General features: G+C 41.7%; 2 protein-coding genes across 2 annotated transcripts in view; one reads left to right on the forward strand and one right to left on the reverse strand.

Annotated features, from left to right (window-relative positions):
- Window positions 1-4990, reverse strand: part of cux1a (cut-like homeobox 1a) — a 103754-nt gene extending 98764 nt beyond the window's left edge. Inside the window, exon 1 of the mRNA XM_030361041.1 lies at window positions 4683-4990. Within this exon, the coding sequence (XP_030216901.1) occupies window positions 4683-4745 (63 nt within the window). The 5' untranslated portion in view covers window positions 4746-4990. The remainder of the gene's footprint in view (window positions 1-4682) is intronic.
- Window positions 4991-10218: 5228 nt separating this feature from the next.
- Window positions 10219-14192, forward strand: myl10 (myosin, light chain 10, regulatory). Its single transcript, XM_030360980.1, has 7 exons — window positions 10219-10330; window positions 10504-10593; window positions 10764-10839; window positions 11740-11844; window positions 13405-13483; window positions 13834-13882; window positions 13992-14192. The coding sequence occupies exons 1-7, from the start codon at window positions 10328-10330 to the stop codon at window positions 14094-14096; spliced, it is 507 nt and encodes a 168-aa protein (XP_030216840.1). The 5' UTR covers window positions 10219-10327; the 3' UTR covers window positions 14097-14192.
- Window positions 14193-17614: the final 3422 nt, after the last annotated feature.

Genomic DNA, 17614 nt, shown 5'->3' on the forward strand with positions numbered 1-17614 from the left:
ATGCACACACACACACACACACACACACACACACACACACACACACACACACACACACACACACACACACACACACACACACACACACACACACACACACACACACACACACAAACATGCCCCAACACACACTTCAAAGTTGAAGGAGGCCCTAGGGTCCACCCACCAGACTGAAGAAAGAGGTTACTATTGAAACGTCTAAACTCCTGCTAATCAGAGAGGCTGCTTCTCAGCCCAGGGAATATGCTTCTGCTAATGCAGTATTGAACGTACGTGTACATAGGTCTATTGGTGTGAACCCGGTTCAGATGCTACCATTTAGACAAAATAAATGCCACACAACAATCCAAACGGTTGACATACCCGGAGCTGATGTTACATAGCCTTTGCCCGCTCTGAGACTAGTTACTTCAAGGCAAGGCAATGCAACTTTATATATATAGCACTTTTCATAAATGAGGCTCAGTGCTTCATATAGAAACATTGTCATACAATAAAATAAAATAATAGATAAGTAAAAGAAAACATACGCAAAGTAAAAAATATTCATAGTATTAATAAAATAAAAAATTGATTGAAAATAAGGCAAAGTAAAAAAAAAAGCATTTTAGAAAGTGCAATGTATTTAAGATTTAGCAGAAAGCTAAAGCAAACATAAAAGTATTCAGTCTTGTTTTAAAAGTGGTCAGAGGGTTTTATGTCAAGTAAGTGTCAACATGTTTTATGTCAAGTAAGGGTGAACATGTTGGACTGTACCGAGATCAGATAATCGCCTGGTCCAAAATGATGTGTTAGACAAAATATCAAGCTTTCCAAAAGTCTCCAAGTCCCAGGGTGATGGAAAGAGGAGAGGACAAAGCAGGCTGACTGCATTTTGATGAGGACTTGCAAACGCTTGTCTTGTTTGGAGCCTTGTTTAACAAGCTTGTTAAGAAGTGTGTGAGTGTGTGTAAGTGTGTGTGTGTGTGTGTGCGTGCGTGCGTGCGTGTGCGTGCGTGCGTGCGTGCGTGCGTGCGTGCGTGTGTGTGTGTGTGCTTGGGTACTAAACAGGGTGAGAGAGTGAAGGCTGGCTTGCTTGTTCGCAGTCCAGACTACCACCATAAGATAGGAATGTCGCAGTGCTAAGTCACAAAATTGTGTCTCAATTTGTCTGGAATGATTGGATTATATCATATAAAGATATAAGCTTTGTATATTGTCATAGTGTCATAACTATCCGTCTCAAAAGTGTACTGGAGTAGCTCTAGTGATGTGAATATGTAACATACTGCAAAATCTGTTTTTTGCTCAAACTATGAGCAACAAAAAAGTATAAACTGTTCCTCTAGTTTGTAACTATTATACTGTTGACAGCTGTCAACAAAAAAACACAAAATATATAGAGCAGTAGGTGGCATCTCAAGTCTGGAAGAAACGGCTGGAAACGATAACACTTCCTTCTGCTGTATCTACCCTTTAACACGCTACCCATGTCTGTGTAGGACCCCCCATGTGCACACTAACAGTGATACAGACACACCACACACCCACACACACACACACACACACACACACACACACACACACACACACACACACACACACACACACACACACACACACACACACACACATACACACACACGCCGTGGAAGAACAGCATCTCACCTGCAGTCTGGAGGCCCTCCAACGATGCTAAATCAACCCAGGTGGCATGAGTTTTAAAACAGTTAAAGGCCACAAGGGAAACACAAGGAGCATAGGCAAACTAAAGTGCTAATGGGAGATGGGGGGTTGGAAAGTGGGGAGGTTTGTTCTCAAACAGTGCTGTCGGGTCCCAAGAGTCCAAGTAGCTCTTTGCGACTAGAGGCAATGGAGCCGGTGGGAAATGAAGTCTTTCTTTAATTAAACACTGCTGATTTTCCAAATCTCAAATCAACTTTTGATTACATTTGTGATGATTTCTGGAATTCTTGGGCTACAGGGAACGTCTACGTATATGTTGGACGTGAATAATTTAACGTTCTGACGATGTCGACTTAGATATTTTTGCAACCAGCAGAGGAAATGATCCATACAATATTTTACAACAACATGTGTGTGCTGTTTAATCCAGGGTCTGTTTATTTAGACAGCTGGTGAATCATCAATGGTATGAGTGGTGGATGATTACTACTCGGGTTTAGTTCTGAACATTGCATCATTTCATCCAGACTGAGAATATAAAAGTGCGCTGATATAAAGCGTGCCACTCTAAATAACACTGAATGACACTTGCAGTATTGAAGTCTCAACTGCATTTACTTTCGTGACACACATAACAGAAACAGGCCAAACCTTTGAGGAATATTTTAAGGAGGAATCCCATCATATTTGGAAGGTCTTGCAGGAGGTTTTTTGTCGACCCTCAAGCACATTTATATGATGCACACATTTACAAATAGGGCTCCGCATTATCAAAGTCAGAAGAGTAGCCATGCATGTCTGTCGTATTTGCAGTTGTGTGAAGCCTATTCAAGTGACCATCGACCTAACTGTCATGAACGGTTATAAGCGTTGACGAAAGAGTCACACAGAAAAGACTGCTACCTCGACAACTCCTAAACGAAGAAGATAAGCTTCAGATACCAGCCATGCCATCACTGTGCATCTCTCTGTGTAATATCATCTGATGGCTGTCTCCATGATTAATGCAGCGCTCAGGCCCAGACTAAATGCATACTTTATGTGAAGCCATGTATGAGTGGCCCAGGGTTTTGGGTCCACTGTAGCAATGGTGACTGTGAGGTAAGCCTGCATGGCGTCCGTGGTGTAAAAAGGAGGATATTGGGTAAGAGTATAATATTGAATACTAATAAAATAATAGTACAGCAATAATAGTGTATTATAATTGATCTTGAATATCATATAATAGTTGATAATGCAATGGCATGCAGCTAGCCTAAGTTGTTCTGCAAAATCCCAATTTGCACACTTTTTTTACCTTCACCACAGGGGGCTTGATAAAGTCTTGTACAAGTTAAGAAATGTAGGCCATTACATCCTCCAGGGGAACCTTTTACAGGCACAAGACAGAGTAAACAGAGTGGGCCATCTGCTGAGTAAGGCACCTGCGCCCATTCCGCAGAGCTGAAATGCCATTAAAACAGGACTACCACCCTCTGTGTTATCATCTATTTGAAAAATCACCCAAGAAAAAAATAAAAATAAGCCTGCCTACTAAGATTTGACAGCAGTCAATTACTGCAGGCTCGTTAAAGGACGCTGGATATTTTTGATGTTTTAAATACCATTGCAATGGTGTCATTTTGGGATACATTCTTAAGGCCCATCAGGCCAAAGGCATCAACAATACATTTGAAGGTTTGTAGTTGAAGCCTTTTGGTTTAATATAAAATCGTTCTTGTTAAATGCTTTGACCAAAGAAGGGGCTTTAAATACATGGAATATATTCTATTTGCATACGATTATAGACACGAAAATACAGTGCTGTTACTAAGGTGTATAGGACTTTTTCAAGGTGAAAGTAGGCAAATAATCTTAGCTTACGTAAGACCAAACAAAATATAAATGAGGGCCTGTTCACTTCTTCAGCTCACAGCTCAGAAGCACTCATAACCAAGATCGATCCAGAGACATGCTCCGCTCCAAATCAATGATTTGACTTCGGTCTAATTACGATTTAATAAAGGTTAAATTGATTGAAAACATTTTATTTATAAATAGAGTACTCTTGCGGCCAATTTCCTTAACGCTGTCAAAAAAGAAAAAAGAAAAAAAGGAGAGGATGGCAACGAAATAACCCGATCTGCAGGTAACGGTAACGGTAAAGGAAAGTTTAAATCCTGCCGATAAGACAGGCTTTGTAAACAATATCACCATCCACTGCAAGGCGAACGACGAGAGCTCTAAACTTACCTTTCAGTCTAAACGTGATCATTACTCCACTAAACCAGACGTGTTGTACATTGCAACTTGTAGGGAACCAATGCGATGGCCATGTCCGCTGCCCACTGAATCCCAGTTAACCAGGCTCCCCCAACACCCACCACACAGCTGGACTTCATCTCTAGCGATTTTAAAAAAAAATAACCAAATACCTGCATGCTCATTTGAACAGTTTTTCCTCCACATTAATTAGCCCACATGAGTTGTAAGACTCAGAGCATTGATGAACATTCAGCCTCCATAGACGGCAATAAATAGTTGATATGCCACACAGTTTAATTTACAAAAAGCAAAACACATAAAAGACAATTAAGATATTAAGTTAATTAAACCTGAAGGCGAGAGCCGCTCTCCGGCGCCGCACCGCGCGCCAGCTCGAGACAAGCTCACTAGTTAACTAACCAGCTCACTAGTGCACTTTGACAAACATTCCCAACAAACAAATCAACACTGTATAAACACTCAGGGCGCAAAGTTAAGAGTTCACCCTGTCGCACTCTTTGCCATGTCTATCCTGGCTAGGGTGCACCGATTGCCATGGTGACCGCTTCCCCGCGGCCATGATGTCCGATCGATGGGAATTGAACAAAGAGGATCAATTTCCGATCAGCGAGAGTGGCGCTTTAATCAATGGGAGAGCGGAGCTCCGCGACGGGCTAAAAAGAACACAAGAGGAGCGAAGTCGGAACACGACAGCGGCTTTCACGCATGTCGGCTCCAAAACACTGTAGGAACTTCAAGGAAAAGGGTCTGACCTGCAACCGCTGTAAATCAAAGCGCTTCCAATATTGAAACATCGATCCCGCATTGGCCGCCATCTTGAGACATATTGAGACGGAGTGGAGTGATAGAGATAGAGCGCGAGGGGCTGGGATCCAGCGGGAAGGAGGGGGAGCGGAGGACGCAAAACACGGAGCGGAGCGGTTGAACACGATGAGCGCTTATTGAATACGGGCGCGGATTGGAGTTATTGAACGTCGACCTGTGATATTGAACGGGAGCCAGTTATAAAATATTGAACTGGGTTCAAGCCAGTCTTTCTATTAGTGAAAAGTCGGGATGGACTGCACACGTTGAAATGTAACATACTAGTTGGTAGGCTATACCAGGTAGGTTTACTAAAAACGTTTTTCAGATTCTTTGATTATTATACATACACATATCAGGCTTATCTCTAGATAATAAAACGCTCCGGTAAATGATGCTTAATAGTGGACCCTTCAAATAATGTGTTATTAGCCTACTCCTATCACATATTTAGCCTTTTCATAATAAACATAGTAGGCAAACTTATTGTTTCTATGATCTGGAAATGTATATGTCAGAGTGTCAGCCTAACCTTAGGGTCACCTATTCTTGATGAACTATTTTAATAATCATTGACTGGGCTATTCTCGCCTCGTAATGGGTTTTCCATGTGTGAACTGTTTTGGTGTACCATAGACTATATCTCTTTAATGTTGTCCGTGTAAGACAACCGTTGAATAGACTAATGGTATCCATTAGCTTCGGCATAACCCTGGAGTTTAACCATGACTATTGGAAAATATCCTATCACATCCCTGTTGTAAACGTAAAGGTAAAGGCCAGTTTATGTACCTCCCATTATATTTATGACATTCCCCTTGTAGTTTGGATTTTACAGGCCTGAAAAAAAATATGCAAACGCTTTAAATGTGTGGATTTGTGTTATTCGCGCATAAAGTAAAATATAAGGGCCAGGACAATACAGCAATACAGGGCGTCTGTGAAACGCACTTGACTTTAAGCTTGAACTTGGGGAAACAGCGTCCCGGTGGTCACAGTGGGGTATCACACCGCGAAACAGCGCCTGGAGGACACAGCGTGGCATCATACCCTGAAACAGCGCCTCTGAAGGTCACAGCGGTCATCACACCATGCAAATCCACAGAAAACATACATTCATCATTAAGCCGCACATGGAGGCTCCATTCAGTTGAAACTTAATGTACACACTTATTGTACGCACTTAATCTACATTGCACTTATTCATAATACTTAATCTGCAGTAGCTGCTAGCAGTGCTGTACAAAGGGAATGGGTTAGCCTAGCGATTGTTACTTGCACTTAGTTCTATGAACATCTTTATTGTACTGACAGCGATATATTGTTTCACTTCTTATGACAAATGTACTTATTGTAAGTTGCTTTGAATAAAAACGTCTTCTAAATACCCTAAATGTAAAAGAAACGCGGACATGGATTTTTATTAAGGCTACATTGAGATCCAATCTGGAGTGTGTGCAGAGATCAATAAACTTAACATCCATGTGAAAATGACCTATTGAGTGCAACACCATGCTCGGAGATAAATGGGATGAGCATACTTGCATTATGTTCGATTCCGTCCGTGCCAAGCTTACCAAAGTCGACCAGGCTAAACTGTATATGGGCCTAACCTAGACAGTTAGTAGGCTGCCGTGCAAGAAAATAGTCCAAACTATAAAATAAGCGACTTGAAATAGACCTGATATGTTTTTGTTGTGACGATAATCAGGCCTTTTCTGGAAACACAACAGGAGCATGGGTCAGGAAGATTATACCCTTCTGAGAGTCACATCTAAATAACATCAGCCAAACATTAACCTGGGAGAGAAGGTGAGATGACCTACCCCTTTTGAGAAGTTGGAATGACCTAGCCCTTTAAAGAAGGTGGGATGACCTACCCCTTTAGAGAAGTCGGAATGACCTACCCCTTTAAAGAAGGTGGAATGACCTACCCCTTTAGAGAATTTGGAATGACCTACCCCTTTAAAGAAGGTGGGATGACCTACCCCTTTAAAGAAGGTGGAATGACCTACCCCTTTAAAGAAGGTGGGATTTCCTACCTCTTTAAAGAAGGTGGGTTGACCTACCTCTTAAAAGAAGGTGGGATGACCTACCCATTTAGAGAATTTGGAATGACCTACCCCTTTAAAGAAGGTGGAATGACCTACCCCTTTAGAGAATTTGGAATGACCTACACCTTTACTCATGCCAACATGTCTGTAACTCCATCTTAACTCCCCTAAAAGCACCACTGGAGTTACCAAAGACCAAACAGGGTCTATAGTGTTCCCCTCCGAGAGCCTATTAAACCTGCTATAGGCTGCAGCCTAGAACGGATAAGAGGAAAATATCACATTACTGGTAGTTTTCAGATACCTGGACACAGCAAGATATCTGAACTTGTCCTTGCCTATGCCTCTATCTACAGTAGCTTCAACATACTGAATCCATTGTCACGATCAAAATACAGCATTAGAACATCTTTTAAATAGGTGCTCAATCAAGAAGTTAATTTAGCCCATCAGAGATTAATTAAGGACAATTCATTCATGAGCAATTGATTGATTAGACTAAATCGGACAGTAAAAGTTGATTATGCATTTTTTTTCATAATCAATAAATAAATTAAATGATTTGAAATTCCAATATACCTTAGATGTGTGTGGTGTTTGTTCGTGTGTGCGTGCGTGCGTGCGTGCGTGCGTGTGTGTGTGTGTGTGTGCGTGTGTGCGTGTGTGTGTGTGTGTGTGTGTGTGTGTGTGTGTTTGTGGGTGTGTGGGTGTGTCTTAGCAGACTGGGTCTTCCGGGGAACCCAATTAGGAGGACTTCCCGTCCGCCAGCACCGCGCTGCTTATCGTGTGTAATCGAAGAAGCCCTCTCCAGAGGTTTGTGATGATAGGCCTTCTAAAGATGCCTGCAAGTTAAATCTGACATAGGCCTCTTAGATTTTAATTAGGGATAGCATTTATAAAGACATCGGCGGTTCTGGCCCTTGAGAATATTGCGCGTTTTGTGTATAAATAGTGTGGTTGTTTGTGTCTTACAAAATCGCCAGAAAGGTTAATCATTTAATTAAACGTTTAATGTCTCATTATAAGCGTCACATAGAGTCCCACCGTGACTGGATCTCTGTACACTGAGACTGCAGCGCCATCTAGTGGTCTTCACACAAGTCACACAAGGGTAAAAATGTAATGTTTTCAACATTGATAGGCCCATATTAGTAACACCCCCAACACACACACACACACACACACACACACACACACACACACACACACACACACACACACACACACACACACACACACACACACACACACACACACACACACACACACACAAACACGGGTTAACAGTGCTCTTAATAATGCTTAGGTTCTCAAGGGTTTTAACTTTAATCCATCTTTAATTTCTTCTTGCTGGCACACACTGTAGAGTAGACAGTAGATTATTGTAAAAAAAAGATTGACAAAGCTCACTGTAAGACTTATTGGAGCTGAGAGTTTGTGTGTGTCCATGTGTGTCGCACGACAACCTTGCATTACTTTAATATCCCAGATGACTTTTTTTCTGCCAACAGTGTGACACATACATCCACACATAAACACACCCACACAAAAAACATACACACATATGAATCCTCCCCCCCCTTGAAAATGACACCATGTAATCAGACACGGACACTAACCCTGCCCAAGGTTGTCTAACTGTGGAAATGAAGGTTGGACAGGCCGGCCAATCACAGCCCTATCTTGACATGGAGCGAGTTTGATACGATGAATTCACAGAGCAGCTTCCAGTCGGAGCGCCGTTAAGGCATTTCCATAATCCAGCAGAGATGGCTGTTGCTGTTGTGTCACACCTTTCATGGCTCTGAATATCTTAGGTCTGTCCAATTGCATCCTGGACATATTGGTCTGTGCATGTTAATAACACCCCTTAGAAATCAAAAATAAACTCAGAGCTTCCGGTCAAATTCACATTTGCAGATTGGTATGGTGAAAACAGGCTACAGAAAACTACTACTGACTGACCAAACTGTAGGACAGGCTGGGTTACCCGTTAAACATGGATTGAATTGGAGATTGAATTAGCAGGCAAATTCAATGCAGTTAAATAGTATTTTCTATTTTCCAGTGCCACCACTGTCCCCTTCACACTTAAACCGACATAACATAACATAGAAGGAGATGGCTCAGTGAGAGGTATAGCAATGTTGGTAAAATCAACATAAAGCAAATTTGTCTCTGATTCCAGTCCAGTTTAAGGAGCAGATATGGCTGAAACTAAGACTTAGAGGTATCGACAGTCGACACCCTAATTGTAGGCTGTATTTATTGGAGCCCATCGTCTCCCAACGCCAATGACAGGAAGATAGGCAAGATAATAAAGTCCATAGTCAAGATGAAGTCTACACATCTCTTGATAGCAGGGGACTTCCATATGCCCAGCATCAACTGGACATATAAGTGCCACATAAGTCAACTTTTTCTTGACACCATGAGAGACACCTATCTGAACACCAGCACATGAACCAGCCTACCCGACACAGTCAAGGACAAAACGCCAACAAACTGGACCTTGTGATCACCAATGAAGAGGACATGGTGGAAAACCTTCAGTATCAAGCACGACTAGGCGCGAGTCACCACTAAGCGATACTACAACGGACTAAATAGCTGTATACAGGAAACAAACTGGACTGATGTACTCCACCACATGAGTGTAGAGGAGGCCTGGCTCTATTTCACCAGTGTTTTCAACTCGGCCATGGACAAGTACATCCCAAAATCCATATTCCGTATACATGGTATCAAGGAAACATCAATATCATCAGAACAGTTTTAGTCATAGGCCTGAACATAAATTAATGGTGGTTAAAAAACAATGCACGCCTAAATGTTTATCTAAATATGGCCATATGATCTCATTGTAATCACCTAGAGCTGCTTAGTAATACCTTGTTTGTCTGAGCTTGTCTTTTAGAGCTTTGACTTGAAATAGTTCTCACCAATAACCCCAGCCTACTGCCACACCCCCACCACGTCTCTCAAAAGGACCACTTGCCAGACAATAAATGGGTCTCAATACGGTGGTCATTGGTAAAGCCCTGATCCCGGGGTTGTTCTCCTGCTGGGGCTTAGAGCAGGATCTGTTCCCCGTAAAGGATTGACCCGCAGACAGCGTTGAGTTGGAACCACCCCGGGGGAAAATTGGTCATGGTTGGCCTGAGAGCAGGGTCACCTCGTGGCTCACTGATAGACAAAGGCATCAAAGACACACCACAAAGAAGGCCATGGATGGCACCTGCCGCGGCCCCTGTGCCAACTCTAGCAGTAACAATAGGCTGCTGCTCTGAGCCTATTGTGGGGGGGGGGGGGGGGGGGGGCGGTCGTGGCCTCTACCGGACAAGTGCTAAGTCTCTATATGGCTGGAATGTTGTAAACAATGGTCCACCCCTATTGTCTAAACTTAGTGCAGGTGGAGAGATGAGCCAACTGTCCGGCTATAAAACAGACATGAGTCAGATTTGATTGTCCACAATCATTTGTGTGGGCGTGTGTGTGTGTGTGTGTGTGCGCAGAGACCTACTGAGAAGCTCTTCACAATGGTAAGAAACGGTTTTATTTCGCCAGTGACGTTTTATCTTATTCTGCAGCCTCGTATTGTGTTATCTTTTCTATTTTGAGTCCTCTAAGTCTCTTCAAGTTTTGACACCCACTGATGTGTTGCCATTAGGTCAGAGCACTCTACTTAACTGAACAACTGTCTTTATCCTATTAGGCGCCAAAGAAGGCAAAGAAGAAGACTGCGGAGGCTGGCTCCAACGTGTTCAGCATGTTTGAACAGTCCCAGATCCAAGAGTTCAAGGAGGTGGATCCACATTTGAGGATTTGTTGTTTGGTGCTGGTGGTTGTTTGGTTGTGGTTGTTTTTAAAATGTTATAGTGTTACATAAACACTATGTTAAATTAAATGACTGTATAACAACTGTATTACTGTACAGTATATAAGGGCTCATTTGCATGTATGTATTTCCTTCAGGCTTTCACGATCATGGATCAGAACAGAGACGGTGTCATCGACAAGGGAGACTTAAGGGACACGTACGCCGCCTTAGGTGGGTCTACGCACATAGAAGACACACACAGCAGACACAAATAGCAGACACACACTGCAGACACACACAGCAAACACACACGGGCACACCGTCCGACCTCACGGAACCTGTGTCACCATTCAGAGGCTCCACATCAAGTCACATCTCTCAGGCAAGTTTTGCGACATTATTAGAAGAAGGAGAGGAGTCATCCTCATTACAATATGTTCATTGCATAAGGAGACATGAGCTCTGCATTGAACCCATCCCTAGTGGGTTCAATGGAGAGCAGAGGGCGGCGGGGACTGACTCTAGGTGCCTTCTGGTCAAGGACACCTTATTACCCTAGGGATCTCTTTTGGATTGATGACGTTAAGGTGACGTTGATATATACATGAGATATAACATTGTACATTGTACCCCCAGAGGAACAATTGGGCACATTTAGTGTCTGTGTACCCTTGAAGAAATATCTCTCTTGTTCTCCTTTTGGTGCGTAAGATGAGTCCTATTTAGAGGCACTCCAAGCCCTCCCTTCCCTCCTTCTATCTGTTGGTCACGTCTGACCGTAGAAACAGATTGTATTGTACCAGTTGTATAGGGGTCAAGTGAGCTAAATATGAAAAGGTTTACTTTTGATCTGAATCCCAATGAAATGTTCCTGGTAGGGTTTGTCTAATTTAAATATACAACTTTTGACACCAAGAAACATGTTATTTGTTAAAAGAACGTCACTGGTAAAAGAAAATTCAACAAACTGAAACAAACCAGTCTACCGGATCCATGAAAACACTGTCGCTCAAACACTGTCAAAGTTGCCCCTGCTTCAATTTTCTTTTTGAGAAATTTGAGAAATATAAGGTTTATGCCAGCAAACATCAGCCTCTCTATGGGTGTTTTGTGTTCTGTGTTTTGGCGCAGGCCGCCTCAATGTGGGTAATGAGGAGCTGGACGAGATGATGAAGGAGGCCCCCGGCCCTATCAACTTCACAATCTTCCTGGCTATGTTTGGAGAAAAGCTCAAAGGTCAGTGCTATCCCCCGGTTTAATAGTAAATATAGATGGGTTTACAACGTATGCAAAAATGATATAGAAATATAGTGATCAATTATAGAACGGCGGTCATTATTGGGAAAATAAGCCCCGACAGGGCGAACAGATCACTGACTCGCAGCGGAGGTGTCTTGCTTCGCCCTGTCGGGGCTTATTTTCGATAATGACCGGCAACGTTCTATACATTATTCCGCTTATTAAACGGCTACTTAACAAAACGAAAAAATAACTTCACACAGTGTGTCTTTTATTTCTTACCAGCATTCGTAGTGTTGATCAGCAGAGAAATAGTCGCGCCAAAAACGTTGACGTCGCTTATCAACCGAGTACGCTGGGGTTGACAATACCGGACTACTTGCGGAGTGTTACCAAAGATGTCATTAGAGGCAAAGAATCCTTTGTTTCCTTGACAGCGGTCAATTATACCTAGCAACGGTGAATTATCAAATATAATTCACTGCCGGAAGTTCTGAAGGGCCCATGCAAGTGAACGAAGCGTTCCACGGCATTGAGAAGACCCGTGTAATAAGTAAAGGATAATCAACTCAAGGCAGGGAAATAAACTGTTTGATATGCCCGGCTCGTGGATGGCTTACCGCCAGAAATCGAGGGTGGTAACCTTCCACGAGCCGGGCATATCAAACTGTTTATTGCCCTGCCTTGAGGTGATTATCCTGTTTATTCTACTTCTTGCTTGCCAACCTAATAAAACAATTCAAATACTTTAATAATTATGCTGTATCTTTTTCGTATTGCATGCTTATTAAATGTATACTCTGTTTGAGTTCATCTCCCTCAAAAAGTAGTCTTTAATTACGATCGATCAAACATACATTCCTTATTCCAAATATTGTTTGCAATAAATGTATATAAGTAAGGGATAATCACCAAGATACAGGGCAATAAACAGTTCTCAAATGTCTTCACTACTCCAAATACATTATAATTGACAATGAATTCGTCCATTTTTAAAACGCTGCAATGTCTAGAACAACGGTGAATAACGTTAGCTCCGCTGTAGCTAATTAGTTTCTATAGCAACCACACAAGGCTGCATCTGATCACTAGTTTAATAACGTTGTTGCTACATTGTATCTCACTTGCGAAACTATGTATTGACTGACCCTCCGATAGATTTCCGACACATTTTAGAAACTTTTAGAAGCAAGGTTTATTTTTACAATGGACCTCATGTATGACATTTCTGTGATAGAAAAAAATACAAGCGGCGTATTGATCTACTATTTTTGATGACGCTTTGCTCAGTCAGCAGCAAGTACAACCAACAAGTCAGCGGGCAACCTGCCGGGTTAATGCCCTCCTCCCTGCCAATCAGAATCAAGCATTCTTACAAAGTATAAGGATATATATATACATCCTTCCAGATTCTAAAAAAAAATCATGCTTTGTTAAATGGATACTTTTATGGAGTTAGTGACATTTAGTTACCGGTATATCATGCTATAAAATATGTCACATGTATAATGCGGTTCCATCAATAAATGCGCTGCTCTGACCCCGCCCAACGTTTAGGGACTGACCCTGAGGAAACCATTCTGAACGCCTTCAAGTTGTTCGACCCAGAGGCGACGGGTGTACTCCGGGGAGAAGAGTGAGACGGACCGCATTACAAACACCTATATCACACTCATCAAACTATACTATCAGATCAGCAGACAAACACCTACATCACACCCATCAAACTATATATCAGATCAGCAGACAAACAACCACATCACACCCATCAAACTATACCATTAGATCAGCAGAAAAACAAAGACACACACACTTTAAAGACACACTTTAAACATTGTGTCCATGTTCTGATGATATTAATGAGTCTATGATATTAATGGGTCTACCTAATCCTGTTTGTTACCTGTACAGATGGTATGTTTAGCAAATGTCTATATATACTCAAAGATTAACGTTACATTTTTTATTAAACCTTGTCATTTTCAGCATCAAATACAGCCTAATGTCTCAGGCGGACAAGTTTACAGAGGAAGAGGTAATACTTTTTCAAAATAGCTCACATATAGCACCCAATCATCACCTAACTTTTGGTATCCCTGTAAACACACCTTGCCATGGTTCCTCACTGTGTCTCTTTGATCCAGGTAAATGAGATGTTCACCAACTTCCCCCTGGATGTTGCGGGCAACCTGGACTACACAAACCTGTGTTACGTTATCACTCATGGGGAGGACAAGGAGCCGGAGTGAATAGAAGTTCTCCCAGCCCTGTTGATCTAGTCCATAGTTACTGTGAGCTGTGCCACACGAGACATGTATTAAAATACAATGACTTCTTTGTCCCTGTCAATGGCTCTATCTCTAGCAGCTCATACATACTGAATCCATTGTCACAAACACAAATACACTAGTTTCAAGGTAGAGGAGTGTCATTCATGATTTATCTTTTAAATGCTCCGCCCTACATCTTTGTATTTTAGCTACCCCGATTTTGAGGAACCAACTCCAGAAATCCAGAACTGGACCCAAGGTTTTTCGATCAAACCTGATACATTGCTTATGGTGTTTCAAATATTTTCCAACAGAAACATATTTTGGGGCAGACGATTGTAATGCATGGCTTATCTCGCATCATGATTGGGTCTGACATCTCAAGGTTAGGCTCATTGGTAAGGAGTTTGTCTTTTGGGCAGAGTCTGACATCTCAAGGTTCATTGGTAAGGAGTTTGTGTTGGGGGCAGAGTCTGACCTCTCCTGTTAGGCTCATTGGTAAGGAGTTTGCTTTGACATTCTGACCTACGATCCCTCAGGTCTAGGTTGGATTGTAGAAGGGTTGGTGGAGCGTTTAAGAAAGCAAAAGAAAGAGGACAACTCGTGTTATTTAGTGTTGCACAAATCTGTTCATAATCTGTAGGATGAACCTTAACAGGAAACATTTGAATATGTCACAAAACCTATTAAAGATAAAAAACGGCTAATCAGCCCACGGCTGGTGGCATGTCATGGGACCTTTAATTTTGACCTTTGAAGAGTCTGTGCAGACTTCTACGGCCCACTGCCGACAGGTGAACACTTGCTAGTCAACGTAGATGAGTACTCCCGATACCCTGTGGTGGAAGTCATGCACTCAACCTCTGCGAACTCTGTTATCCCTGTCATGGACAAGATCTTCTCGATGCTTGGCATCCCCGGAACGCGAAGACAGACAACGGCCCCCCCTTCGGTAAGCAGTTCGGCAGGTTTGCGGCCTACATGGGGTTTCACCATCGAAAGATCACCACTATGGCCCCAGGCAAACGCCACTGCAGAGAGGTTTATGAGAACACTTGGAAAGTCCCTTCGTGTCGCCAACATGTAGAACATCCCCTGGATCAGCATCTCTACACTGTTGAACTTACAACAGCTTACAATCCCGAACCGTACAGAATGACCACCGAAAAGGGCTCTATGGTCACAGCTGAGTGGAATGGACATTGAGTGACAAGGAACTCCTCCTTCTTCAAAAAGCTCAACCCTGGCCTGTGTGACACATCACCAGCAGAAGAAGAGGATGAAGAAGTCAGCGCAGACACATTCCCAGTGTTGGAAAGGTACCCAGCTAGGCACCGACAGCCTCCACAGTACCTCAGCGACTTTGATACAGCCTGAGAAAAACAGGCAATATGGACTGAAAAAAAAGAGACTTTATCTGCAGACAAGTTTGTCTGTTCTGATTCTGAAAATGTTTATAATATGTTCCATATTGAAATGGCATTTGAGAAAGCACTTAATTGATTTATTACACCGAAGCAATATAATTGTTTACTACACAGTGTTTATTGTTGTTTACAGACGAAGTGGATGTTTAGCTATTGATAATTCAAAGTAACCAGAATTGGAAGTAAAAGAAAACCTTGAGTTCAAGTAAAAAAAGGAAAAAAATGATCTGATGTAATTTTCAGATCACGCCAGTAGACTGAATCAGTGTTAATGTTCACATAAGCTTGCACGTACTGCTTACATCATTACGTTACTATAAGCGCCAACCGAATGTGATGTGTTGGTCGCGAGTTCGGAATGTTCCCCAGCAATAAAGCAACATAATGCGAAGCTCCGCTTGATCATTTATAGTAGGACAAATAAACAATACTCATAAATATCACAAGGGTTAACTTTGATCCATGATTTTGAGAAATTTAACATCCTGTCAAAGCAATTTTACATCCTGTCAAAGCAATTGTACATCCTGTCATAAGATAACTCTTGAAAACGTATCTTGAATATATTGGTTATCGTGACTTAATTAGCTTTTTTCAAACCCAACAAAACAAACATTAAGGCCTTCTATTTCAGTCTATAGCCTTCTTTGACTTGAAGGAGTGTCATGACACTATATGCTGGACATCTGTGACATTAACACTCTGAATCAGTTGTTCAATAGCCTAAACAAAACGACTAGTTTAATTAATTTTAATTATGAAGCTTGACATAACAAGACAGTCAACTTGACATAACATTATCCATTCAGCCTCGACTACATGTTATATAACCTATTAAGGATTATGATTATTTTTGCAGTTACATTTTTAGGCAATTAGGAATGTGTTATGTCATTTGACCTCAATGTTTAAAAAAACGGTACTGTACAATCTCAAAAAGAAGTGAAATTTGTTCAAAGCCAGGGTGACCTTTAATTTAAATCCTTTTATGTTTTATTTAATATATTCAGGATTGATTTAAATGACTACATAAATGATTATATATGAGGAAATTATGAAGATCAAACAAGGGGAAAATGTTAAAAGGTTCAGTGTTTAGAATCTGGCAGCGACTAGCGGTGAGGCTGCAGATTGCATCCAAATAGGTACCCCTTTCGCCTCTTCCTTGTCAAAGACTACACTTCCTTAACTGCCCTCTATAGAGTCTAACAACGTGGTTCCGGAAGTAAAAATTCCATTAATTTTTTTTCACCGAGGTTTTGAATAAAAGCCATAATGTCTTAACCATACAAAGTATACATATCACGCGCCGTTATATTGTGAATCTATGGTGTATTCTTCTGTAGAAGCCACAAGTTAAACAGGCAACATCTAGTTTTTAGAAAAAACACGCTTTATTCACGATTCATTATACCCACTACACTATCCATAAATCCAATATAAACAATATAATAATGACAAAGGTTATAAGATGCAAGAAATGCACTAAACTATTGGGTTGGAACCATTGCCCAAAGGTTTGCAATGGATTAGGGGATGAGTAGTTCCTTCACTCGTTCACAAAAATAATCCACACAGTCTTGTCCCTTTTCTTCCGTTTTCAAAATAATTTTTTGGCCTGAATCAAACTTTTTGGTCACGACTACCTTGATAAACGATTGGCTTTGTATAACGTCCATGGAGAAAATGTATGGCAAATTTACTTCCGGAACCAGAGCTGTTCAAAAAGGGGTTGGTCAGTGTTATGTTCTATTCTGTAAGATGGCAGAAGAGTGTTGTTTTGCAAAAGGAAACATTAATTCACCACAAGGTCGTTTTTTGACAGCTTGATCCTGCAAATGTGTGAACCAGGGGAACCAATCACCATCGGCTATCTTTGTCGGGGGCTCTAGCACTCGGTCGCTCACTCTACCACAGTTTTTAACTGTGCTTTCAAGTCGAAGCACACCAGGTTCAAACCCTGGCAGAGTCTCTAGGGCAGAGGATAGCCCAATCACATTGGTCAACTCTCTTTCCACTGAGAATATATTCTTCATAATATAACTGAAAAGGATACAAGATATGAAAGAT

Source organism: Gadus morhua, chromosome 7 (assembly GCF_902167405.1).
Source record: "Gadus morhua chromosome 7, gadMor3.0, whole genome shotgun sequence".
NCBI classification, from domain to species: Eukaryota; Metazoa; Chordata; class Actinopteri; order Gadiformes; family Gadidae; genus Gadus; species Gadus morhua.

Bases quoted from the DNA above. Each gene is read 5' to 3' on its own strand.
- myl10 (XM_030360980.1), top strand. The intron at 10,840-11,739 runs GTGGGTCTACGC...GTTTTGGCGCAG, and splicing joins GGACACGTACGCCGCCTTAG to GCCGCCTCAATGTGGGTAAT. The intron at 13,883-13,991 runs GTAATACTTTTT...TCTTTGATCCAG, and splicing joins ACAAGTTTACAGAGGAAGAG to GTAAATGAGATGTTCACCAA.